Source organism: Amblyomma maculatum, chromosome 8 (genome assembly GCF_055883805.1).
Source record: "Amblyomma maculatum isolate TAMU_Amacu chromosome 8, ASM5588380v1, whole genome shotgun sequence".
NCBI lineage: Eukaryota > Metazoa > Arthropoda > Arachnida > Ixodida > Ixodidae > Amblyomma > Amblyomma maculatum.
The window spans coordinates 92521256-92547979 of record NC_139351.1 but is presented as its reverse complement, the minus strand read 5'-3'; the positions used below and the strand labels follow the sequence as shown (position 1 = coordinate 92547979).

General features: G+C 43.5%; 1 protein-coding gene across 1 annotated transcript; it reads left to right on the top strand.

Annotated features, from left to right (window-relative positions):
• Nucleotides 1-140: 140 nt before the first annotated feature.
• On the top strand, nucleotides 141-26724 carry LOC146181815 (histone H2A deubiquitinase MYSM1-like). The gene is made up of 13 exons (XM_084576813.1): nucleotides 141-405; nucleotides 1195-1276; nucleotides 3350-3420; nucleotides 4443-4545; nucleotides 6530-6628; nucleotides 8097-8638; nucleotides 11451-11617; nucleotides 12152-12268; nucleotides 13801-13964; nucleotides 15147-15333; nucleotides 17732-18007; nucleotides 20125-20309; nucleotides 22974-26724. Exons 1-13 carry the CDS (start codon nucleotides 332-334, stop codon nucleotides 23073-23075), a joined length of 2169 nt encoding a protein of 722 aa, XP_084432939.1. The 5' UTR covers nucleotides 141-331; the 3' UTR covers nucleotides 23076-26724.

The following is a 26724-nucleotide window of genomic DNA, read 5'->3' as shown; positions in this document are numbered from 1 at the left end:
ACTATTGACGTTAAAATTCCTAAAGGTGTAAAAAAACTAAGTTCTGAAAAATATTTGGGCATTTTTGTTGTCATTGCGGTACCAAGAGAAGCAAAGACAGTTCCAAATGTGACGCTACACTTGCGCCTCGTAGTGTCCATGACTAGCATCGAGCAAAGCACCATGGACGAGCTGCTGTGTACCGTCGTATCGTTTGAAACGCACATGTGGATTGTTTTGTGACAAAGTTTCGAACGACATGATGATAACATAATCGAGCGGGTGTGCACAGTTTTCAAAACACGGTGTTTAGGTGTGGCTGCGACGTAAGGCGACAGTGCCCCCAGCTTTCATGGCGTCATTCGAAGACGATGTCTGCTTTTGGGAATCCGTGGACGTCGAAAGCGACTTCCAGGCAGACACAACGTGAGTGCCAACTTGTCCAGATTCGTTCTGATTGCTTCTTTTATTTGTTGGTCAAACACATCACGTTATTAGGTATTCATGATTCCGTGCGTTTTGTAGCAGTTGTCATGAAGCTTACTTGTCAAGACCGTGGAAAATGAAGTTATTTCAACTCTCGGTGCACCTAGCTATTTTTTTTCTACAAAAACACTCTTTTCCAAATTCATTATTCACCTTTACTGACTCAGAAATGTTTATGTACCGTGCGATCTAAGTTCGGACCATATTTTATCTGCTTGTGTCTGCGCCAAACATTGGCCAATCCCTCAACACGGGTATGTGCCATTCCATCAGGGGCAACAAAAACAACCTCCTTACTACTCTTGCGAAGGTGGAGTTTGTATTATATTTTCTGCCCCTTTATTTTAAAGTGTGTTGGTGTTGTGTCAGGCGGTTGGGCACTTACTACAATCTGTGCTAGCTATTATCTGGTGTCGACTATCACAACAGACCCTTGAAGCATTTCGAAAACAGAACGTGTGAACAGAAAGACGACAAATGGATTCATATTCTGTCATTGATAACCTATTGTTTCTGGAGGTATTTTAATGACCATTTCTTGTCGCCTTTACATCGGTGTATTTGTTTCTCTTTGGATGGTTCTTTTTTGCGTAACTGTGCATCTTTGCTTCTAGTATTGACAGCATTTGTGCACAACATTGTTGCTTCATATACATTGGCTTATGCTGGTAGAAAAATCACATGTGTTGTCACTGTTTGGTGTTGTAAGTGGCCTTACATCTTTTGCAGGCTCTTCAGAGATGCAAACTGTGACGATCTTCTCGAATTCAACGACACATTCAAGCCCCTGTGGCATACTGAAGCACGAATTGTAGGTTCACATGCTTATCCTCAGTTTTCGTCTTTCTTGTTGTGAACAACAAGGACAGTCACAGCTTCTTTTTATGTTCATGTCGAGACCAGGCCACAGGATATGCTTTGAAGCAGTTACCAGGTGTCTCAGCTAAATCTAACCAAAATTTTAAAAAGCACGCACTATCCCATCTCTGAAACCAACTGAGAGGTGTTGAGTACTTGGCCTAGTCTGCAATATTTTTTTTTATTCACAGAAGTTGGCCAAATATCGGTGAATAATTAGATGACTTGTTAACTATTGGTTTCAGGAACAGATTGTGAAAGTGAAAGTTGTAGGTAGTCTCGAAAAACAGCCAGCGGGGATGTTTCCATCAAAGTATAATTTGCATTGCATAATTTATTGTGGATTTTGTTCTCCGAGATGCGTCTCACGAGACTGAACTAGCACCACTGTCATCTCGAAGCTTTTCTAATTGCACAAGTAAATTGCTTGAGGCCCCTAAAAAAGAACTACATTGCGTAAATGGTAGCTTGGTGCAAATATTTTGATCTGGTGTTCTTCAAGACATTTTCTGATTTTTTCTTCCTGAAGCTGATAAATAAAAAGTTGTCTAACTAATCCTAAAGTCTGGCGAACAAAGAAAAAAAAAGAAAAGAAAAACAGTGGTCTAGGACACAGTCACATTTAGAACATTGGCTAAATTTAGGTGGACACCTGGCATACATAGCTTCCACTGGTGTCAGTGAAAGGAATAATCGTTGGATATGCATCCTCTGTGTTTAGATATTACCAGCTCTCGCATTGTGCACGTCGTATTGTTTCAGTGTGGATTTGAGTGAGATACTTAGTAGCTTTGCATTCACTGGTAACTGCGGAAGGAAAGCTCCAGCAAAAATAACCTACGCATGGAAGGTACCAGAGGGCTAGTGGGAGTGATTGAAGGCCTGCTGAACATGGAGCTAGCATGTTGTATGCATGAACATGGCAACTTCGACCACGAGAACCGCCCGCACTGATGTTGAAATCATCAGTATGATAATCATTGTGACCGCATTGTCCCATCCAATCTCTCATCCTTGTCTTTCCGAGCACTTTCAAATTGATTATAAAAGAATCGCTGTGTAATGTGATTTCTTGCATTGAAATCAAAACCACCAAAGTACCCGTAGAATAGGAGTCTGAAGCTCATATTGCTATGCAGGATGTATTGAGAAAATTGTGTCTATTGCGGGCCAGAATCCTGCAGATAAAAGAAATAGCTGTAAAAATAAACAAGAACAATATGAAAATTAAAACCTATGAATAAAAATAAAATAACCCCCCTCCCCCCCTTCCCCCATATTGTTCCCAGACTACGCTCTCCCTTTCTTCTGGGAAAAAAAAGTAACACGCTCTTCCTTCTGCCTAAGCGGTGGATTGTCGCCACTTCAGGATGGGTTGCAGAGAGCTACTGAAGGGGTACAACAGTTAATGTCAAATTCACTCAACCTCAAAACGAAAAAATGCGGACTTGAAGATGAGAGTGAGAGCGGGTCGTCTGGTGCTTCGCTCTTGAGAGCAGTTGACTCAGATTAAGGGGTCAGTGCCTTTTTTTATTCCCACAAAGAATGCGTGCTGTCTGGAGATGAAGCCTGTTGTGTCATAAGACGGTGCGCAGGCAGAGCAGTTTATTTTATTTTTACTGCCCAAACTATTACATGTCTGGGGATGAGGCTTTTGAGTTGATTTTAGTTGGAAAGCGAGTTCTGTGGTAAAGCTGACTCATGAAGACAGCGCATGCTTTGGGAACAAAAAGCAGAAAATTTGGAGCTGGCAGGCTGCATTCTACAGCTGCGTAGACTGCATTCTGCTGTGACAGCTATGAAGCTATTGTGAGGTTGATACTTTTCCTACTCTTGATGGAGGTTTTCAGGTTCGGAGGTGTCGTGAATGTTCCACGACATGGACCATGTGCTGACATGTGGTGTAGGAAATTTTACTGATCTAGTGGCTTGCATGTCATCATTATAGCTTAGCATTAGAAATAGCTTGCTTGAAAACTATTCTGAAAAATGCTCTGTAAAAGTGTAGTACTCTCACTGTCCACAGGCGGCACCGGTTGAAGGAGCCGGAGAAGGTGACACTGGACTCATGGTGGTTGCGAATGCACCTGAAGCCAAGTACGCATTTGTCTTTTTAATACTGAAACGTGTGAGCTTTGTTGGCTTAACATTTCGCTGGCACATACAGGTGCATTAACCCTTTCGCTGTCTGGCATTTCTGGTCTTGACGCACCCCCAGTGTCGGCTTGGTTTCAGGCAACGAGCATAGTGATTTATTTTTGATTATGATTGCTATGCAAATAATGTAGTCAACTGAATATGTACACTTCAGTGTTCTGCAGGTGTTGTTAATTAAATCATCATTATCAGCCTGATATAAATTAGATAAATGAGGATAATAAAAAAAAAACTGCTCGATACCTCTTGAGAGACCAAATCCGAGCTCGACTTGTATTTATAATCAAAAGAGCCATCGCTCCAGCCCGCAGTCGAAGGTCCTAGGTTTGGACCTCCCAGGAGGTCCAAACAACCTCCTTTGCTGCTGCTAGCCGCAAGCAAGGGCGCGGCAAAAGAGAGCGAAAGCAGCGATCGAGTCATGTGTCAACCTATTGGAGAGGCAATGGCGCGAGCCCCTGAACGTGACGCGTCGTAGTAGACTCGCCAACTGAATAAAAATAAAAGCCTGCAAACCTGCGGAGGATGGCAGAACAACCCTTGAACCATGCCTTGAACCCGTAACTGCACACACGCATCGCACAATGCGCGCACCGCATGATCGCTTAGTGCGATAGAGTAGCACGCACGGAGCGACCGCGTCTCCTAGCAAAGAAGGTGGCGGGGGTGGGCGCGGTCGCTCCATACTCTTCAGTATATACGTACCAACACAACGCGGGGCAAAAATACGAACTTGTAGAAAGATTTGACAGATAGCGCAGCCTGTCCAAGCGCTCCAGTGTCGCGCTTAGACGTGAAGTTTTGAATGCACGACTGAGAACATACCGGTACATCGGTGACACTGTAGGGAGGAAGCGTGAAAACGTACCGGTACGTTCATGACAGCGAAAGGGTTAATTCCCAGCTGACACATTAATTTGGTTGCTTGATTACCAGTGAGATGGTCGCTTTTACTTTCTGTCTAGGACCGAGAAGTGGTCGTCAGCTGCGTCTCCAGGCACCAGCGGAACATTGGTGCCAAGGAAAAAATGGACTGCTGAAGAGGAAGCCTTGTTGCTACAATGCATGGCAAGCTATCTTTACCTATCTTGCTCCAAGTAGCATTAAAAAGGACTGGAGATTTCACGCGTCATTATTCTAATGGTTCCATTTTATCGTTATTCTTTATTTATTGTTAAAATTGCAAGCACATGAAGGTAAGTCTGCTAGGTCTAAAAGAGCAAGAAATAACAGTCCAGGCATTTTTTTTTTATGTGGCATAGAGACTTGCATACATAAGTCTGAATAAATTTTTTTTTAGGTCCTGTGTCATTGCTGCTGCTGCAACTGCTTTACTATTTATTTGTTAATACAAAATACTTACAGTGTCCCCACTTTAGGCGTTGTGCCATTGCTGCTGCTGGTACAACTGCTTTGCTATTTATTTATTTATTTGCTCATATAAAATATAGCATCCTCATTGAGGCAGTGTTTTAAGGGGAAAGCACCATGAAAAAACACATGTGCAAATTTTTTAATGCTTAGCCATAGTGGTGCCCTTGATCGCCAGCTGTTTGAGGTGTTCGTAAGTTCTGCTTGTACATAACCGTATTATGTGCATTTTAGGAGTACAGTAAAGTCTCGTTACAAGAGACATGGTTAGAAGAGACACTCGGTTATAAGAGACACTTGAAAATGGTTTGGTTGGTTTCCCTATGTTTGCCATGTTAACAACATTGCATACAACAGACGTGGTTACAAGAGACACTCTGTTACTAACGGCAACTTTTGCAGGTCCCTAAAGTAACTTTTTCACCGTTTATTAGACACACAATTAACCCAGGTATGCTCATGCAAGGCAGCTGGCTCGTACCAACTCATATATGTGGCAGTTTTGATTTCCTTATCAAAATTCTGTTCCATATCAGTGTCCTTTCTTGCTGCAATATGTCAGGAACCCAGAAGGAGTGCCTCCTCTTGACTGGGAAGTCAAAATGTCTCTGTTGTTTCAATCACCCAGGAATGTGATGACAGTGGCTGAAGCAATAAGGACATTTTGACTTCCCAGTCAAGAGGAGGCATTCTTGGTTCCTCACATATTGCAACAAAAAGGGACACTGATATGGAACATAATTTAGTTAAGGGAATCTAAACTGCCGCGCATACGAGTTGGTAAGAATTTTTGGTTGCAAGAGACATCTTTTTCGGGTCCCTTGAGTGTCTCTTGTAACGAGGTTTAACTGTATGTTTCTCGGCTTTGTACTTTTGTTGGCAAAATATTAGTTTTGCTAGAGTTTTGTGGGTACCGTAGTGTCATGCAATCGACTGCAGCGTGACGTGACGTCAGCGCCGGCTTATCTGTATAAAAGCGTACGGACAGATCTCTCGTGACTCCTTTCCAAGGATGGCCCAGCGTGCCGAATAAGCGCGCTACTTAGTCGCTCCATTTGTGCTTCGCTCACCGCATTTACAACTGCCACGCTTATTGCTCGTACGCTAGCAGGATGTTAGTGGCACTACTTACTTGTTTTTTAATGCTCTTGCATTACTGGCCACAGTGAGCATTTTTTAGCTGCAGAAATAAAACTCCGTTGGAAAGAATTTGAGCCCTGGAAATTCTCACGTGAAGCGAGCACGAAACCTCATAGCTATGGCAGCACTGTGTTACATTAAGGATTGAAGCGAGCCTAGTTGTTGTGCTTTGGTGAGTGATAGAAAGGCGATGTCCCCTCATATGAAAGTGATGAAAAGCCTCGACGAAATCAAAAGTAATAAAACTGCTCAGTGGCGATCATACATGACTATCCTAGTCATTTCCAGTAAGCGGAACTTTCTGCGATTTCAGTGTAGCTGGCGTGTGTGAACAGGGGCGCGAAGGCAATTTGACAACATAAAGCCTGCGTGTATCTTTCCATGAGTGAATGAAAGAGGGTGTTCGTTATGACCTACAAAAGGTGTTTGCAGTGGTGTGAAAAATAGTCAAGTAACCATTAGCATAGTTTTGCCAGCACATTCAGACCTTGCTCTTGCAGAGCATGACTGATTTTTTTCTTTCCCTTTGATTCCTCTGCAGGAGAAGCATGGGAATAAATGGAGCAAGATATCTGCAGTGATTAAAACAAAGAGCACCATCCAGGTTAAGACGCACGCACACTACCTCTTGAAAAAAAATGTAAGTGTTCTGCATAAGTGACAGAGTTTTTTTGTTGAGGTGCAGTGTCATGTTATGTGTGTGGCTTGAAAATTGGGCTCAGCTAATTCCTTGAAGGGCTGAGGGAACAGTGTCTATAATGGAACTTTCGTTGCTCATCGTATGATTTTGGGAAGTTATTTTCCAGGCTATTAATTTGCATTTTTTTATTTATATATTTTAATCGTAAAGAAGTGTTACTTTTCTTTTGTAAGGGTACTATTTGTGGGAGCTTGAAGGGTTTGGCGGCACCTTTGGCTCTAAGCATTTAGCTGCATGGTCAGCAGTTAGTTACCTGACAAGTTATGGCTTCAAGGAAGCATGCGTGCTCTGCTCTTGCTTGAACAGAGAAGCAGTGTTGAAAAAGGAATCAGGTCTTTGTGCAGACTATGTAATTTGAATGTGGAACCAGTGGTTAGACCTGTGCATAATTTTGAATGCAAGGAGATGAAAACACTGCACACACAGGTGGGAACTAGTATGAATTCGTCAGGCAGAGGGATGAGGTCGATATGAGTTCCTCTTTATTCGAATTTATGACATCTATTAAACATAAGTTTTTTTTGTTTTTAAAGGGAAGTGTAATAGTGTGTTCGTACCTGTGGATAGGTTGCTTTGTGTTATGAAAGGAAGTTCACCTGTAAGAGCACAGATCCAGGAGTAAGTTCTTAGTTAGTATAACCTGAGAGTACATTTTTAGCATGAGTGGGATATTCTGCCGGTCTTGAACTGTCAGTTAGGGAAATCGGATTTCTCTGCTATTTTCAGCTTCTAATCTGCCCCTGCTTTGGGCAGGGATTGACCCCTCAAGATAGGATGGTTTTTCGGATCAGACTAGTGGTTTTCAGAGTACACATTTTGTGGCTTTAGGGCGGCAGAGGTGTGGCAGCTCCGATAGAAATGTGCTAGTGTTGATATGTGTCTCGTAGCTAAGACTTTTCTGTGTAGCTTATGGTTTGGCTTAGCTGTCCAATACAGAAACTTTTCTTTTGTTACAGTGTTTGCTAATGGTAAGCTACTAACCATCTAGCCATAACCTGTTACGGGTAATCATGTACTTATTTTCAAACGGGAAGCAGGTACTAAAATAAAGGAACAGAATCGAAGCATACATTGTGAGTGCAGAGGCCATAGATGTGCTAGTGCTATATTTCCAGGTAATAACAAGAAAATACAGATATAAGTTAGAAGAAAAGCTGGTTCTGCTCTCTTGACATGCAAAATATGAGCGAACAATGGAAGGTATTAGCTCCATCTGGTTTTTCCAGCAGACGTGCAGTCGACCCTGGACGTAATGATAAGAGGTTGCAAAGAATTAGCCTATTGTAGGGGGTACTGTGACAGCGTATTTCATGAAGCAAGCATTAATGCATGATTACTATTCCTGTAGCTGTTCTTGGTGACAAAATGGATTGGTTTTTAATTTTTTTTCTAATGTCACTCGTACCAGGCCCAGCATGGAAAGTTCCCTAACCGTGCCAGTGATGCTTCCAACCCCACTGGTGGACTGAAAGGGCCTTCAAGATCACCCAAGAAACCATCTCACTCCAAGGTGAAGCAGCAAGGGACCGTGCGCAATGAGAACGTGATTGTGCTGAAGGAAGCCGAAGCCATCGAGACGCTGAAGAGCAAATTTCCGGAGAGTGAAATTGTTAGTATCGACAAGTCTGCCGACGAGGAGGATGACATAGACATTGATTGTGACGGAACCGACGACGTCGTATTCTCACCCCCGGGCTCGCCGCTCAGGAGGAATGACGTGTCTGAAGGAGTTTCAACCCCTAAGCTGGCAACGGACTCCTCTGCAGATGATACTGAGAGTGAGACGAGCCCAGACAGGTTGCTTGAAGGCCACGGGGAAAGTGTAATGGCCATGAGGACATTTGAACCTCCCGTTCAAGAGCTTGTGCTGGACAAAACTACCATCAGCAAGGAGGAGAAGCTGGTCCATTCAGAGTTCTTCTCTGGAAGGTCCTCTAAAACGCCTGAAAGGTGGAGTGAAATTTGAACAGCATATCAGAGTGCATGTGGGGCAAGATAAAGGGATGTGAAAAAATGAACTTTGTAAAGCTTATCTTTGTACACTCTTGTAAGAATAGATTGCCCTTTCAACTTCCATCAAAATATTCATGTGATTTAATTATTGTAAAATATAAATTAAGAAAAAGAAACTGCTGTCGCCAACTATGGGTAATGGTACACGAGGTTATGTGTATTACCTTAAAAACCAGCGCATAATATGAGGCTTTTATTTTATCATGTCAGATTTCTTTCTCGTATTATATTCGGATGCAAAAAAATTTGCAGCGTAAATTCGCTGTTCAGGCCTCGTTATTAACCCTTTATAGGGCGCAAGCAAACCACAAAAGCAATATTGTTTTTTAAAGGAAGATGTGTTTTTTCAACTCAAAAAAAAGAAGTTTGAAGCAACTTGGAAGATTCTACTTGATTCTAATAATGCACGGAAGGTGGGACAACGTATGTCCCACTGTACGGATAGGGGTATAAAGCAGGGTGGGACAACGCATGTCCCGCTGAGCATGAGATGCTGTTATTTGTTGGAAGGTTTCGTTCAAAAAGCGTTCATTTGCCTGAATGGAAAGGCGAGAAACACTGGACACATAATGGCACATTGCAATCGGCGCAGACGAACTTTGTGCGCACCTCCGAGCGCTTTGTGGAGCACCAGCGGCACCTCCTCCTTGTTCCAGATGCTTTTGGGAAGTGATCCATGTTGGCTTGCATAACTATTTGTCTCTTCAACTATCATCTGCCATACTTATTCATCAAAATAGAAGGTGAATGCATCACACGCTCTGCTTTGTGGATTCAAGTTTACAGAAAATGTCGGGGGCTTTTCATTGATATCAGGAATGTCGGTCGGCAATCCTGCAATCCACCCTGTTGATTGAGGTTCTTCATTTTCATTGATGCAGGATCATAATTGATCCCTTAATCAAGCACTTTCTTCCCTTGTTTTTTCTTTTTTCGACATGTTTTACGGATTTTAGGCGCTAGCTCGTCAATGCTATCACTTTTGGATGTTTCGATCGGCACAAGGGCTGATGAGGACGGCATATTGAATTCGTCGCTTGAGGAATCAGTGAAAGGATCACTACCGTAGTCATCCGGGAGGCTGAAGAGTACTTCTAAAGCCTCTTCAGCAGTAAGGGTTCTCTTAGCTAAGGTAAAAATGAATACATCGGGTTTTTTCAAGCAAGTACAGGTACTAGGGAGTAAACGTGAAGCAAACAATAACACGTGCTATATCAGATTTTCATATATAAATCGTGGTTCGCTGTATGCAAACCGAAATACTTGTAATGACACAATCTAGACACATACATAACCACGGGGAATGGAAAATAAGTCTTACCATCCATTTGGGAAGGATCATACGGAAGTCCGAAAATCACCGAGAAAGAAACTCCACACCTCAAAAAAAAAAGCGGCACATTTGAGCGCTTGTTGGACTGTCTACGCCACCTTGTCTGGCGAATATAAACTTGGATATAGTTAACTGATCTGTTCATAGATGGCACAAATAGTACTTGACGTTCCAGTTGACTTCAGATTTTCGCTACCGTGTTTTTCCTAAAACCATCCAGGTGGGACACGGGTGTCCCTATGAGGTATAAAGGGTTAATCAGCGTTATCAGCATTAGGCTTCCAGCCAGAGGAGTAGCTATCTAGTGGTGGCATCGGCTGACTGTTTCGATGGTTTCGGTTTCACCACGCAGACCCCACGATCCTCGCGACCATGGTGCTTGCAACGCACACGCGACCGGAAGCAGGCCGGACACACCTCGCACGATTTAGGGATAGCGAAAGGATCACGTTGCATGTTGCATGGGTCTCTCACGGGCCTCTCCAGCCATGCTTGCCATGCTCTACAGCCAAATTGCGGACACTTCACGAGCATTCCCAAGAAGTGCGTCGTTCACGCTTTCGAGAAATGCTGGACACCGAATGCGTTTGGAGGTGTGAGAAAGAAGTCTTTAGCAAGGGAAAACGATATACCGGACGACGATCGCAAAATCACTGAATCCAAGAACACTTCCTGGGCATATATGCCATGCACCTGCGTATGGTGTTAGGGGCAAAGAGGCACGAGTGCGTCACATCTAGCCGGCAGCTCGTGCTTTGCCGCACTGCGTCCGAGCTGGAAGTGGCATACTGGTTTCAGAACAAACTGAGGACCGTGTGGCTTCTGCGATTTCTAGGGTAAACGTGAGCTGCTTTTCTCATGGTGCGTGAAATTCTCCGATCTAGTGTGTCAGTGCAAGAAGGGGAGCGAAGCAGTACTGGCATATGAATGTTTGTGACACTATTCAGTGCCTGTGGGTTAGTGTTGGATGCGAAAGCGCAGAGCGCGTAGGTCTTGAGGTTCAACCACAAAATTTAGTGCAAATAAATACTTTTACTAATCTTTCCCTGCTCACATTATACACGGATGATATATATTTTTTTTAGTTTTTGTTATCCCGAAATTACACTTTTTATTATGCACTGGTTCATATTATATGCGGATTTTTGTGGTACTCCGCTGAACAGTAGTAAAATTAGCTTTTTATATTTGACCATACCATACAAGCCAGGTGCATCTATATTCTTGAGTTTATAATTTTGTGTAATGGTTAGCTCTTTATTTAGGTAACAAGAAATGCCTTAACAGTGGACTTCTTTCTGTCGTGAAGGAATTGTGTTAGGCGGTTACAGCAGACTTCAGTTGTATCCCTCTATAAAATTTCTGCCAAAGGTGCTGCTCTTTGAAACAATTGGACTTTCATTCACTCCCTTCCAGGTACCTGAGAATAAGGAATTTCATAATTGAAGCCTGGAACAATCAAAAGCCTCGGTACTTGAACAAGACGCAGGCCAGGCAAGGACTGAAGAACTGTGGTGATGTCAACTGCATTGGAAGAGTCCACGACTACTTGGAACAGATAGGGGCCATCAATTTTGGTTGTCGTGAGTCGTTTACACATGCTTTCTCATTTACCCATCTTTAGGGGCTCAGCTGTAAAAATTGAGATTTGAGGGTGTTGAGATTTGAGGGTATTGAGATTTGCTAACTGGCTTGTGTTTCTTAAAGCAACAGCTGATGCAGTTTAGTTGAGTGAATGCTAAAAGGATTATTGCTGGGCCAGTAGATACACTACATAAATTAAAGTAGTGTAGCAGTGGTGTACTAATCCCCGTTTTAAATCCTTCACTGAGCTCTTGTCAGATTACTCTTTAAGAAAAGTTTGCTTCTATTATTTCATTTCATCCAAAACACAAACAAGCACATTAAGCAGGTTGTTCAGGTACCCAAGTTTATTTGAGCTATTGTGCTTAATCATATTAGGCATCTTAGTGTCACTTCATGTTTATTATTTGGAAGAACAGTTTGAGTCAGTAGTTCTTTTTGAGGGCTAGCAGCCAGAGATTGAGCTGTGTGGATTTTGGCACGTGATCGGGCTATAGTTTCTGAAATTCATCGTTCTTTGCTCCTTTGCACAGCTCAAGTTGCGTACCAAAGGACGAAAGGGCAGGTTTCCCAGGCAAAGTCGGTCCAGAAACGAACAGAACTGAGGTCTGACATTGAGAGGCCACAGAGGCGAAAAACAGCGAGCCTGGGTAAGTCGTGGCTGTGCATAAAGAAAGATGCATATTGCTCAGCGATTCTAGTAAAGCTGTGTGTTGTCTAATGTTCTGTGTGCCGTGTGGGATATTGTGTAAAAGGGTATGTGTTGCTTTACTGAACAGCAAAAGGCAGTAGATAGCAAAGGCATTTAAAGAACACTGACTTCTCAGAAGATTGTGAGAGCCTGAAAGGCCAGACTGTAAAATCTATTGACTAAAAAATACATAAAATAGCAATCGTCACCACCAGCGGTTTTTTTGAGCATACTGCGGTGATGCCAGGCCTACTTTTCGGTTGTGGGGAACCGAAAACGGAGGAGTCGAGACCACTTATAGTAGAAGCTTGGTGCTGCGAACCTGGTTGATAGTACGAATTTCGGGGTGGTAATGAATTTATAAAATTTCTTTGGCCAGAGTGCAGTATGTACAGCGTGCAGGATTTCTGATGTTTTGAGCATGGTCCTTCGCCAGCAATATGCAACTGGCAAGGAAGTGTGACTGTTGCAACCAATAATTTGTCGAATGAATGCGTCTTTTGCTCTCGACCAAGGGCAGAGAGGTGGGGTTTTGATAAGAAAGTAATGAGAGGGGGGGTTCAGATATTCCTATTTGCCTGATGAATGGAAAAGTTTTAAGCTGCGAATGGAGTGTATTTTTGCATACCCTCTATGTCGTTATTATAGTATTTCTGTGTTTGTATGAATTCGACATCGTGAGCGCTATTATTGATGTATAATGCTTACTTACCTTTGTGTGTGCATCGCGTAATGACGGAAAAGTCTGGCAAAAAAGCTGGAAAATATTGCCTCTACAAGCCTGCACTTCCTGACACGCTGTTCAGTGTGCCACACAACGTTGAACGCCGTTTCCGTTTTAAGTACTCAAAGATTATTCTTGTGTCATTAAATTATGATTCCCGTCATGATAACAGAGGCACAAGAATTTATTTATTTTTCTTAAATTTAATGAATACCCGTCAGAAAAAAAAAATTCACATCAGGCAAATCTTGATTCCTAATGTCCCCGAGTATTGGTTTCTGCAAAGTGATTCATTATGTAATGATGGAAAAGAGTGCTGAAAAAGATGGAAGGTTTCTTCATTAATGACTAGATTGTTTGATCCACTGTACAACGGGAGAAAGGAGATGGCTACACAGTATAAAAGAACGCTAAACGATGGTTGAGCGGGAGCCTCAGTTAGCAAGTTGAGCCAGCGTTTTGACAAGGGGACTTGTCTCTGCCCAGACAAAGACAAAACTGAGGCTACCTCTCAACCCTTGTTCAGTGATCTTTCATACTAGTATATAGATTGTTTGACATTTTTCAAAGCATTGGTAGATGAGAGAATAATTTGGTATGGTGAAAAGACATATGTTTAAACAAATTTTCGCTCTGCTTTTCTTTAAAATCATTTAAAATGAATACTGCAATTGTGCACCTGTGGTTCATTGCTTGATTCATTGCATTTGTGCGTGCTGGCTGAGATTATGTTGACTTAACCTGATTGGGTCTGGTGCTTGCTGCAGGAGACGTGCTCAGCATTGATGTCAAAGGAGGCGGTGTTACGGTGGAGCACGGCTCCGGAGGAAGCGTCATCTCTCAGACTCTCGTGCGCTCCAAGCCCAAGCCAAACAGCAGACAGCAGAACCCCTTCAAGCTGATACCGTGCAGAAGCTACGACAAAGGCCAGGTGACTGTTTGAAAACCGGGAAATATTATCGCTATGACCGATTATCGTTATATCTGGACCCACATATTTTCCCATGCATGTAGGCTTGCCTACTTACCAGGGACGAGTGAATTGGGTTGAACAGCACTAATCATTGTGAACAGCACTAAACACTTTCTTACAGGGCACATCAATAGCCATGAAATTACTTACGCATGCTTATAAAAGAAGTGTGTGCTTGCTTGAGCGGCATGTGAAGCTTGACAATCGCTGTGAGCACTGCTTCCAATAACACGTACGCTGGTGCAGGTCCTTTTTGCGTGCATTAAATCTATCAGCGACTGGATGAACTGCAGGACATCCCCAGGCTTTATGGTCCTCAGAGTCGTAGAGTTTAAATGCCCGTATTTTTTCGCGAGGCAATTTTGAAACCCTGCCAAATATCTCAATGAATTTGTTGTTTCATCTCGAGAGCTATCACGTTGTTGTTGTGGTCGGCGTCATCTTCCGCGGACGCACAATCGGCCATGGTGATGGCGATATGGCCACAACCATTGCACTGCGACATACAGTGAGTGCGATGATGATAGCGCTTATTTCCTAACCGTGCACAATGGTACACTGTGATTTCTCCACACCTGTCCATTTTTGCCGCTTACGTTGAGTTTTCAAGTCATTCTCTAAGTATTTTATTTTTTATCAAACATTCACACAAATTTTAACAGTAAACATCTACTAATTGGCAAGAAAGCTATCGTATCCGATATATCCCTGATAATCGATTGTTACATGTAGTTTATTTTTACATAGGGGCAATGGGAAAGCTTATAATTTCAAAGAATTCGATCGTTATAAGTGATATATCGTAATATCGTTATAAGTGGATTGTGCCGCAATTGCAATTGATTGTAATTTAGTCGTAATTGTTTAATTTAAATATTGTTTAACTGTTTAGCATAATTGCTTGTTGTTTAATTGTAACAACTTTTGGGAGCGGATGCCTGCAGGCTTGTGTACAGTTACAGAAATTGTTTTGAGCCAGCTGAGGTGGTGGTCGCTTGCTGCCACTGTCTGAACGGTGCAACAGGCTCCTATTTTTATGGTGGTAAAAAAGCTGATGCACTAGTTTAGTTTGGCACAGTGTTCTAAAATACTGCTGGCCTCCTGCTCACTTTCCTTCCTTTTTTTTGTTTTTTGTTTCAGGAGCCGTTCAGCGTTGAGGTGTCGGTTGCTGCTTTTCTGCGGATGGACATCCATGCGCACCTCTTGAACACCGAGGTCATTGGCCTGCTTGGCGGCTACTATGATGAGCATCGGAGTTGTCTGGTCATCTCCACAGCGGAGGCCTGTGACTCTGTTAGCACAGACCTCGAATGTGAAATGGATTCTGGTGAGCACCTCTATTCCATGCTGTGCTCGTTGCGTTTTTGTCTTATACGACAATCTCTGGAAGTTGTAAGGTGGTTTTATTACAGGGTGGCTGAAAAGTACTGCAACATGAAAAACTGACCATAGCTTGCACAAATGATATAGGGTGCACTTTTTTTGATCTGACATCATAATAAACTTCGTACAATAGTGTCTGGAATAATACAGAAACAGTTGCGGTTGTCTGCGATCATTCGATACTAACCTTGGCAGGTGCTCAAAACAACAAAAAAAATGTCAAAGGTTTGCGGCAAAAACTATTTATTTCAGTTTCGAAATCTATATTCTCCGATACAGGTTTCTAGATGCTGAAAAGAGGTGAGGATTTGGGCTAGTGGGTAATTGGCTTGATTATGCATAGCACAACAAACCAGGTTACGAGACACGAGCGTTTTAGTCTTCTCCCTTCGTTTGTTGCTTTATGAATCACCAGTTCTAAATGCTGAATGTTCTTCAAAATAGCTGCAATGCCTTCTGCACTGATTTCACTGCTGACCATCTCCGCAGCGTGGTCCAGTGGGTCATTTTATTTTTGAGCATGCTTTGTTCTCCACTATCCCCCAAACAGCGAAATCCTGCGGACAGAGATTGAGGGGAATTTGATGGCCAAGCTACTTCTGTCCAGGGGGTTGAGGAGGTTCGTCTCACACGACGTGGGTGTTTTCTCTGTGCCATGGGCTGTGGCCGGGTCCTGCTGATAGCACTAATCAATGTTTCTGGCATTCCTTTTAGCCCAGAGAACAATGTTAATGTTGCCCTTTAAGATTAGCTCGCAGTGTGTTTCCGCACTGACTTTTGATATCTGTCTGCACAAAAACAAGTTCTTAAATCCTGATATCTCAGCAAAAGCTATGATGCTCTGGAGGAAGTTGTTTTTTTTCTCCACTCATACGGTTGGCACAGAACCGTTTGAAGCATGTTTCGATGATTTTACGAATTTCAGGCCAGTTCGAGAGGGAAAATTTTCTCTTTTAATGTTCTGTGCACTTCGAGCCCGAGGTCCTGTCTGACGAGTAGCTGCACGGTAGAGTTGCTAAGTCCGTGCTTCTGAATGAGTTTTCTCGTGCTGTCCAGGAGACCGTTGCTTAATTTGTTTTTTTTTTTTGTTTTTTTTTCACTTGGCCAATTTCATCTCCCTGGTTCTGACTGTTCGAGGTCTTCTTCTCTGCTGCCGGCCCTTGATGCCTCCTGTCTTCTAGAATAGGTTTACGGCATGACAGGCGTCTACTTACACCAATTTAAGCCTCTTTGCAATCTCCAGAATTGGCATTCTCTGCCTGTGGCACGTAACGATGGTGCAAAGTAGTTTTTTCAGGGACCGTTTTTTCTGAACACTACCACACCAGTATAGTATTAAAAATAACAGATTTATGTGAAACAAATTGCAAAGAAAATGAATGCATCAACTTTGCTGCTGAAAAATTCTAACTAAATGAAATAAATGAGATTCAAAGCTCGTTACAGCACTTCAGTCACCCTCTACAAGCCTTACAGGAGCAGTGGTGCACTTAAGCTCCATGTTTAGTATATTATGTGAGTGTTCAGGGCTCCCATTTGCAGACTGCTCCTGTGGAGCCTCGTTTGCATGCATGCATTTTGCTGCTAGCTTGGTTGCTGATCTTTCAATTTGTGCCTCTATAATCCCCCACTCAATTACAGGAGCAGACACACCTAATTTCGGTGGCATTTTTCTTTTGGTGCATAAGACTGCTGTAAATGGGCCACCACGGGGTTTTCACCTATGACTGGTAAATAGTTTTAATTGAAATTCTCTCCTCGCCGGTTTCGGTTTCAGCAGCAGAGAGATGGCTATGACACCACAATCAAGTCTGGGTCAGGCGCGGCTAAAAAAAAACGATGATATAATTGCTGACTCTTCACTTGTTGCAATTGCTGTTCTTGAGGCAGCCTTGCTTTAGAGTTGTAGGGAATTCAAATGACAGAGGAACGATTATATCGATGCTTTTGTCATTTTTCGCATGACCTAGACTGTTTTTGACGTAGCAGGCATCACTCACCTGTTAAAACCAAAACAGGTCAGGAAAGAAATTCGATTATAGATTACTTGGCAGTCGTAGGTGGATATCACATGGTGATCCATGTACGGTAATGCCTTGTGCGTCATTACAAAGGATAAAACACAAACTCAAAATTTAGGTGTCTATACTCCTTTAATAGTTACATCCGAATCCGGAACCAGCATTGTAAAAATAGTGTGAACCAGAAGCTTTGGTCAGAGAGACAAAAATGATGTTGCTCTCAGCGCTCAACAACCTTCAGCCTTGCTGCTCATGTTGTGTGCGGCCTGGTTCATTGTAGCTGTGATGGCACATGCTTTAACGGACTTTTGGTGTGTGCAGTGTCACAGACCCAGGCCATGGAGTCCCTGCTCGAGCGAGGCTGCGACGTGGTTGGCTGGTACCACTCGCACCCGACGTTCGTGCCCAACCCGTCGGTGCGTGACCTGGCTACCCAGCGAGACTACCAGGCTCTTTTCTCCAACCAAGGCAGGCCCTTCGTGGCAGCCATCTTGAGCCCCTTCCTTCCCCTCGACACTGCGTCGCCTCCCTCCAAGGGGCTTGCCACCCGCACCAAGTGGTGGGTGGTGCGGGACGACGATGACCTGGGCTTATCAGGTGAGGTGAAAAATTGTAGGTTGTGGGGTTTAACGTCCAGAAGTGACAAATCTGCTCTGAAGGACATGATGTTGGCAGGTGGTAGCTGGCAGCTGACATTACCGTACTCATTGCCTAATATAATATTAAGTTTGGCAGAAGCTGCCAACTCGGGTCTCTCCTTTCATATGGTAGGGTGATATCAGAATTGAGCCAACGTGGCCAGACCAAATCGGTTTGTGATGGCTAGGCACGGCGGGTTGTTTAAAGCTGTGACATGGTACGCAGACTGAGAGGTAGCCAAAATGGCAGCTTTGTATGATGCAGTTGCGGTTTCAGACCTTTCGTCGTGTCAAAAAGTCAGAAAAATTGGCCGGCGGGGGGGTTCGAGCGTCCGAAGTTTCAGATGCCCTTATACATTGATTCCATGGGGCTCGTGGTGGTGCCGCGAAGACGTCCGGAATATCGGGCATGTCCGAAAATTTGGCCGTCCAAAAATTCGGTCGTTGACTGTAATTGAGCACTCACTAAATTTTTTCGTACAGCCTAGCAAATTTTTTGGGGTGGCGACCACCACTTCTTGCCTTCCCTTGGCGCAGTCACTGTTCCTCCATAAAGAAGCATGGTTTCTGTCTTGAAGGTCACTGTTCCTCCATCAAGAAGCATGGTTTCTGTCTTGAAGCTCTTTTTCAAAGTTATGATGTCGCTGTGTCTCCTTGGTCTGGTTGTATCTAACCCAATCCTTGTGTAGAAGCAGTTAGCAAATGATGAATGCTGTGACTGTCTACTTGGCTACTGTGAAATAAACTTTTTACCACAGTTACATTTACTAACTATCCTACTCTTATTGCTATAGCACATGATGAACTGTCTGCAAAGGAATGTCCAAGTTGCCTTTTTGGGATAGGCCTGCAAGCCAGGCATTGACAAGAAGCTGATGGTTAGAGAGAGAGAGTGATGGGACCGAAGAGAGTGGCTTTTAACACCCCATATTTCAGCTTGCTGACATTGCGAAAGAGCCAAAATTGGCGTCCACAGTGCTGCAACTGGAAAGTGGTGTAACATGAGTCTATGCAGTAGAACCCCGCTATAGTAAACTCAGATATAGTAAAAACTCAGATATAGTAAAGTGAAACTGAAGTCCTAGTTCATGTTCCATAGACGACTGTACATTTTTCCCCCTTTATATAGTAAAGACATTTGGATAAAATCGGTTATAGTAAAGTGCGTCTGGCTGTAGCGACGGCTTCTCACGAAATGAAATCTCCGGAAGCAATTATTAAAAAAAAAATACACCGAGTGTTCTTTTAAATGGCTTTACCACTAGGCTTGGTAGCACTTAGGGGAAGCCAACATTACATAGCCCTTGAAGTTGTGAGGGGAAGCATGCAGCGCATAGGAAAAAAAAAAGTAAAGCTGTCAAGCACAGAAAGAAGGCCGCGCTATCTGTTCAGAATGTAAAGGAGAGTATAAGCGCAGTGAGAAATAGGGAAGAAGAAACAAGCGAACGTTCATAGCACTGTGCAGCACGAGGCAGTACGGAGGCGCGGCATGTGAGGTTTTGCAGCACTCGACTGCCACACACATTTCTCATCTATGGTCTTCTTATTGACAGAAACAGGACAAGATGACGCCGTGTTCATGCAACGCTTTGGTTTTCGTATTCATAGCCACATTGCCCTCGCACTAAAGAAGTACTTCCACAAGATGTAAACAAAAAATTCAGTTACCAAACGGCATCTTCAGGACCATGTTATCACGAACAACTGATATAGTAAAGACCCTGATATAGCAAAGATTTTTGCCGGTTCTAGTGACTTTACTATAAAGGGGCTCTACTGTTACAGCCTGTCCGACACAACTTCAGCCATACCGCTTGCATAAAAATACCATCTTGTATACTAGTGCTCAAGTTCGGAGGCATTGGTGAATTTCACCCAAAGCAAGCAATATAACAAAATTTTATTTTCAATGACCCATTAAAATGCACAGCGGAATGTATATCCACTGAAGGGCTCGAATGCAGATCAAGTTTGGATCAAACCTTTCATGTGCTGTATATGTCGGGCATGATTGAAGCTGTATATGCATATATTTTGTCATCTCATAATGACCGGGCTTGTTGTTTCTGTTTCTAGGTAGTGGCAGCCCAGCTCTGGTGCCTTACAGCTTCAGTGTGAAACTCCTGAAGGCAGAACACTCGTTTGTCCAGGACGTGACCTCAGTGATTTGCCAGCTGGTCAGCAGAGTTTCACCTTGCCCGGCCCGTGTGGAGTTGTCAAAGCCTTACCCCTGGCGGGCTTCCCTTCGCTACTTAGACAAGGCAAGTCACTATCTTCTAATGTCCAGAGTAAACACATCAAGTTTTTGCATGAATTATTTTTTCATAGCGGCGTGCAAGCCAGCAGCATAAATGGGTTTCCTAATCTGCTCTACATCATTCCAAAGGAAGAACACACAGCTGAAATACAGCATGGCTGTTCATTTAAAGGAGCGCTGAGGGCAAATCAAACCTGGCCTGGATTGGAAGGTTGGGGCACTGCAATCACAGAACGTGCTGTCGCTGTAAGCAGAAGGAAACAGAAATGATGCGAATGACGTCAGGACAGTTTCTTTTTTTCTCTGCAGATCTCTGAAGCTATGTGGTAAGCTGTACCACCATTCACTTCACAGTGGAATCACAGAGTCCCTTTGTTTTTTTTACTGGCATCAGAGAAGTGCTGAATTGAGTGCCATGGAGGAAAAAGAATGTTCCATATAAAAACCCAGCTTTCGCTGCTGCTCTCACGCCAACATAGCTGCAAAGGTCCAAAATTGATTTTCGCAAAGAACGAAAGTTAGATGGATTTACCCGCACTGCTGCATTAGGAAGAAATAAAATTCAAAAGGTGCACCACATTGTCAAGCACCGCACTTACATGTAGTGATGCTTTTTATATTGCAGTCTGGGAGGGCACTCACTTTTTTGCCTAGAGTGGCTGCTTATCGGATTTTCATGAGGTTTCTTTTATTCCATACCTCAATAAATATCTGAGGGCATAACAATTTCCTTTTTTTTATATATTGTGTCTGAAATTAGTGACAAACAATTAAAATTTGGCTAATGCAGGTTTGATTAATAACACTGATTTTGGGGCGCTGCCTAAATTTTTCAGCGCGGAAATTTGGAAAAAGAGAATTGTCTTGCCCTGGGGTAACTATCCAGGAAGGACCATAATGAATTTCACAGTGCCAGCACGTTTTGCAATTTCTCCAGGCCTGCCCCAAGGGACCTATGCAAACCATCTTGATATACTCCTCTAACTTGAGAAACAATGAGCCCAGCTCCATGAAACTTAGTAATTCTTCAAATGTTTGTACTATGAGCCTACCCTGAAAATTTCATTCAAGTATCTCAAGAAATAAAAAAGTAGGTGTTCCAGGATAGCGTCCCCCCTTAAGGCCTAAGTGGGCATAAATTCATGAATAATAAATATCACGTGCTGCGTACATTGCCAAAACAGGCGCATTGCGAAAGCGTACAGAAACCAGCAGGTAGACTGAGCAGAAGCAGTTTATATAATATGCCTTATGGCAAGTTTGCGTTAAAAAAAAAAAAAAAAAAAAAAAAAAAAAAAAGCAGCCGACATACTCTCCAGGAGAATACCGAGAGATGGCTCAGCCATTCCGTTTGCTCAGCCTACTGTACTGATTTGGAAATGCACTAAACTAACATTGTACACGCTTGTGCCGTAGTACCAATTGTGATATAATGTCAATGTTTCCGTAATAGTGTAATATTCCAGAGCACGATCCGCGAAATTTACGAATGGACTATATTCTGCTGCGCATTGCGCTGGTGCATTTCGGCTTTGTAGCTTTGGCTGCTTAACCAGAAAAAGTTGTCCAGGAGTATAGCTTGCTGTGTTATGTCCATCTTCAATGAATCGAGCAGGATAGCTCCATGAGGTTGCAAGTCAGTGAACACCTGCTGGGAAGCTTAGATGGAGACATAACTTTGGGAGAAAATTGCAGTGCCTTTTTTCTTTTTTTTCAGTGATAGTGCTTTGCTTTAGACCCGAGGGAGCTTAGGGCATATTACAGAACTTGAGTAGACCTGAAAGCTGGGCTGGTTAGTAAACGTTCAGCATTGTGTGCAGCGCGAGAAACAAAGCGTTGACTATCATCTGATTTTGTATCGCGAAGACCTCGCGTTTAAAAAGGCTTCAAACGCAGCCTCACATAGGCAACATAAAGGATGAAAAAGAACAAAAGCTGGAATAAGCCAAACCACACGTGCGCATTACCTCATTGCACTGGTAGTTACCGCGAATATACCATATTTACTCGAATGTAACGCGAGATTTTTTAATGATTTTTTGCTCACAAAATCTACCCTCGCATTATAATCGAATACTGCGATGCGGTTGGCTAAAGCAGCGCTGGGGTGCAGCCATATTGAATCCGCAATCGCCACCATTTTATTTTTTTCCACTGGGCAGTATGGAAAGTAGCTCCTTGCGTTACATTCGCGGTTGCTTTACATTCGAGTAAATACGGTAATTTACCTCTGTCTGGTGTAACGCCACCGAAAGTTTTGCAACATAGGAGGGGCTCGATGTGGCGATCTGATATGCCTCCACTATTCCCCGGCACATTTGATCCCTGTGCATAAAAGTGACGTCCGCACACCCCAAATCTGATGCGCATACGATATTATTTTCTTTGCTGCAGTCACGACAATGAACAATGAACCGAATGTGATGGCATACCCGTATATATCTGCGGTCACTTAGCTAAAGGGTAACGTTGCAGTCCACAAAATTTTGACTGAAAATGCAGTTAGCTTCTTGTTGTAGACTTCCATATTCCTTTTTTTCTTAGAGCACCACTTTGAATAGTTAAACATAGCTTGTGGGTACTATTGTCAGTCTGTGTTCTGCTGTCCTTTTAGGGAAGTGCATCTGCTTTCAGCACGCAAACTATTTTTGTTCTTTTCTCCCAACAGATGCTGGCAAGCCTGCAGTTTCACCTGACGAACTCTGAAACCTCCGTAGAAGATGCCACCGAAGTCTTGCAAGCCATTCATGCTGCTTTGACAGGGCTCTAGCCATGGTGTGATGAGCACCGCGTGTAGGAAATGCGCGGTGGTACAGTCAAACCCACTTATAACAATATTGAAGTGCCAAGGAGTTGTCTTTTGTTATGACCGATAATTATTAAGCTGGCTTACGTCGAAAAAAGAAAAAAAGGAAGACGTGACAAACTTCAGAGCAAGGAAGTGGCGCTCCCTTTTCATTTCGTCGCAGAAAGAAATCCGTGCCAGTCAGCTTTGAGTGGTTCAGGGCAACTTCATTCACAGCTCCATGAGGTACCTAAAGTACTGCACATAGCTGATTGGCGATCCTTAGTCAAAATGAAGTCCTTAAGGGACTCCATTGTTGGTTGAGGCTTCTTGAAGCCACTCGTCTGGCGTAGTAGCTCCCCATCGTCGTTGTCCAAGCCGTGGAGAGTTGCAATGATCGCTTCTTTGGCGAAGCCTTCGTCTTCTTCTTTTTTTTTTTTTTTACGTTTAACGTCCCAAAGCAACTCGGGCTATGAGGGGCGCCATAGTGGAGGGATCCGGAAATTTCAACCACCTGGGGTTCTTTAACGTGCACTGACATCGCACAGCACATGGGCGCCATGTTTTTTGCCTCCATCGAAAAGCGGCCGCTGCGAATTCGATCCCGCATCCTTGGGTACAGCAATTGAGCGCCTTAACAACTGCATCACCGTGGCGAGAATGGTGCAGGTACTATAGCATTTCTATGTTGTCACTTCTTTTACGGTTGGCTCTCGTTGAGCAGGTTGCGTTGTTGTAACCGATAGTGAGCTATTGACGGCTTTGTTATAAGTGGTTTATCTTACGGCAAAACACCTGGTAAAGCTGCCATTGCCATGATTTTCCACTGTGATACTATATCCGGTACGGATATTGTTGTAAGTGGGTTTTCTGTATTTTTAATGTGCGTTGCTTTCGTTGGGCTTCATGTAGAACATGCTGGTCAGGGCTGGCTCTGGCGCTCTATGCAAAAAGTAAGATATATGTGTTTGTACACTGTGCATAATAGTTTTGCTCTGGAGATGTTTATGCATTTGACGAAGATGAAACTGATAAGGCCTCCTGACCATGCCCACGGTAAAATACTATCCAATTTTGTTAGCACTTGGGCATATATGGTTAAGCAGTAAAGAGACAAGCTTAGGTACAGAGGACTCTGCCTGGCAATGCAAATTAAGCACTTTGAATTAGAAAGCAAGATATTCCACTCAGTGCTTGCAATCAGCTATTTAGTGATCACAGGTTTGATTAGACTTTTCTGTGACTTCTCTTCTTTTTATTCTGGCTCAAAGTGAATTTAAAGTGAGTATTAGATGCTGTTCTGTAATTTCAAAATGAACAATTTGAATAGCTCTTTAAGCCACGAATGTCCAAAACAATAGTTCAATGTTTTTACAACCATTTATTTTCATTATGCATAGGGTCATTGCAAATATACAGACAGAAGGAAGAAAGACTGTAAATGTTTTAGCACAAAACTAGTATTTTGTTTTAGAAAACCTACATTAATGAGCATTTTCAAGCAGCCTGGGGCCCTCTTTGCATACAGTCGAACCTGGATATATTGAACTTGACCGGGATCGCGAAATAGTTAGATATATATCGATAATTCGGTATACAGAAATTGGCTTGAGCCGCAACTTACGATTGTGAAAAATGATACTGTATTTGTTGCAGAATCGACCCACTCGCATTATGAACCCACCTCCCACTTTTTTGCCCCCGAGAATTTGAAAAAAAAAAAAAAAAAGCGTTCGGTGGCCTGTTTCTCCGTTTTGACCGTCGCATCCACAGCTCATTTATTGGCAGCGCGCCAAGATGCTACACAGTGATAATGTCATGGCGTGTTTATCTTTTGACTATACTTTTGATAGATCTTGCGGTGGCAGGGAGCTAACTTGGCAGAGTGCTCGTGATGGCTTGATTGCACAAGCCTGGCTCGATTATCACGACGCGCTTGGGGTAGGCGTAGTCCACTGCCACAAAATCATTGGAAAGTGGGATTGCTGCAAATGCCGTTTGAAGCGAACAATGCTAAAAGTCGGTGTCATGATCGCAGCTGACCGCGTGCTTTCATTGATTCGTAGATGTAAGAATGGACGGCTCTTGCAAACAAAAAAAAAACCTGCTGCTTCTTAACATCAGCAGCTGCCATAGCTTACGCTGTGTTGCATGTTCAGCACAAGTAAGAACGACTCTTGCAAAAGAAAAAGAAATTGCTGCTTCTTAACGTCCGCAGCCGCTATAGCATATGCTATAGCGCGAGCTGCATCAGTCGAAGAAGCCCAGCAAAGGCAAGGGCAGACTCGTTCTTATACACGGAGAATGGAGTTAGCCAATGAGGGGGGCGTGACGTTATTTCAAAAATCACGTGGGCATCTGAAGGAAAAAAGAAAAAAAAGCAAATGAGTGGTGCATGCAAGGAGGGCGTGTGGTATGGGTGCGCCCCCCTCCCCCAGCGGTCTGCGATGCAAAAAAATAAGACAGAGGCCACTCACCCACTAAAATTCGCAAAAAAATTCATAGAAGCGATTATGTGCTCTCAAAGTACTTCGTTTTGAAGCAAAAAGCTTCACTACGAGGGTTGGAGCCGAGCTTCGCATATACCGTATGCCGCGACCAAGTGACGTCACAGCCAAGGCCAGCTGCGCAGCCCCCTTGCCAAGCTCTGCTGGCGTTGCCTAGTAACGCTTAAGAGGTGTGCGACTCCTCCTCATTAAAAACCAAAAATTAGTCTCCATCCGGGAATCGAACCTCCATCCCTTGGATCCCCAGCCGAGCCTCTACCGCTGTGCCACTCCCCGTGTCATGAAACGCTCTTCATAATTTTGCTTGTCTACCGTGAGGATGATAGCGGGATTCCGCGAGTGACAGATACTGCGATTGGCGCGCAATTTGAAAGTACCAAAGATTAAAATAGTTAAGCCACTCCATTAGGCTGACATCAAGGATGTGACGTTGCCCATCTGCGGTCAGCTATGAGGACCAAGTGGGAACGAGTGCGCTCCAACGCCGCCGGGCAGCTCTTCTTGGCTTCCGCGAGTGACAGATGCTGCGCCGTTCCTTTCTTGTAAACAGCGGCTGCGGACATTACGGTGGAATACTGAAAGCAGGGCTGCGGCATACGGTCATTTGAACGGGGGGTAACCTAACCCCGAGAGTCTCCGCATGCACACTGCCATGGTAAGCTCGAACTCCGCTTCAGAAAAGGCGCTCTTCAAATTATAGAATGCCGGTGAACTTAGACGCGCTTGACATGGAAGCCAAGGAGAGTTTAGCTACTGGCGAACAGCGCAGAAAACTGGAGAAATTAACTTTTTCTGATCGCGAGGTAGTCACTGCTTTTCGCTGCGTATATCCAGGCATAGCAGAGTTAAGTCATGTTTCATTTTTGAGGAAATGTTAGTGCTATGGAAGTTTTACGGGGAATGCAAAATACTTCGTTGTGGCGAAAATTTCGTTGAATCGGCATTCATTCTACCAGGATTCAACTGTATGCTCCTAATTGTAAGTGTAAGGCTCTACCAAGAATTCTGACAGGTACTGTGCCTTCCGTTCCCAAAAGGCAAACCAACTAAAGGCGTTTAACTCTTTACCAAACTGACTCTATGGCAGTCTCTCAATGCCAAACTGCCAAGAGAAACCATGCCACACA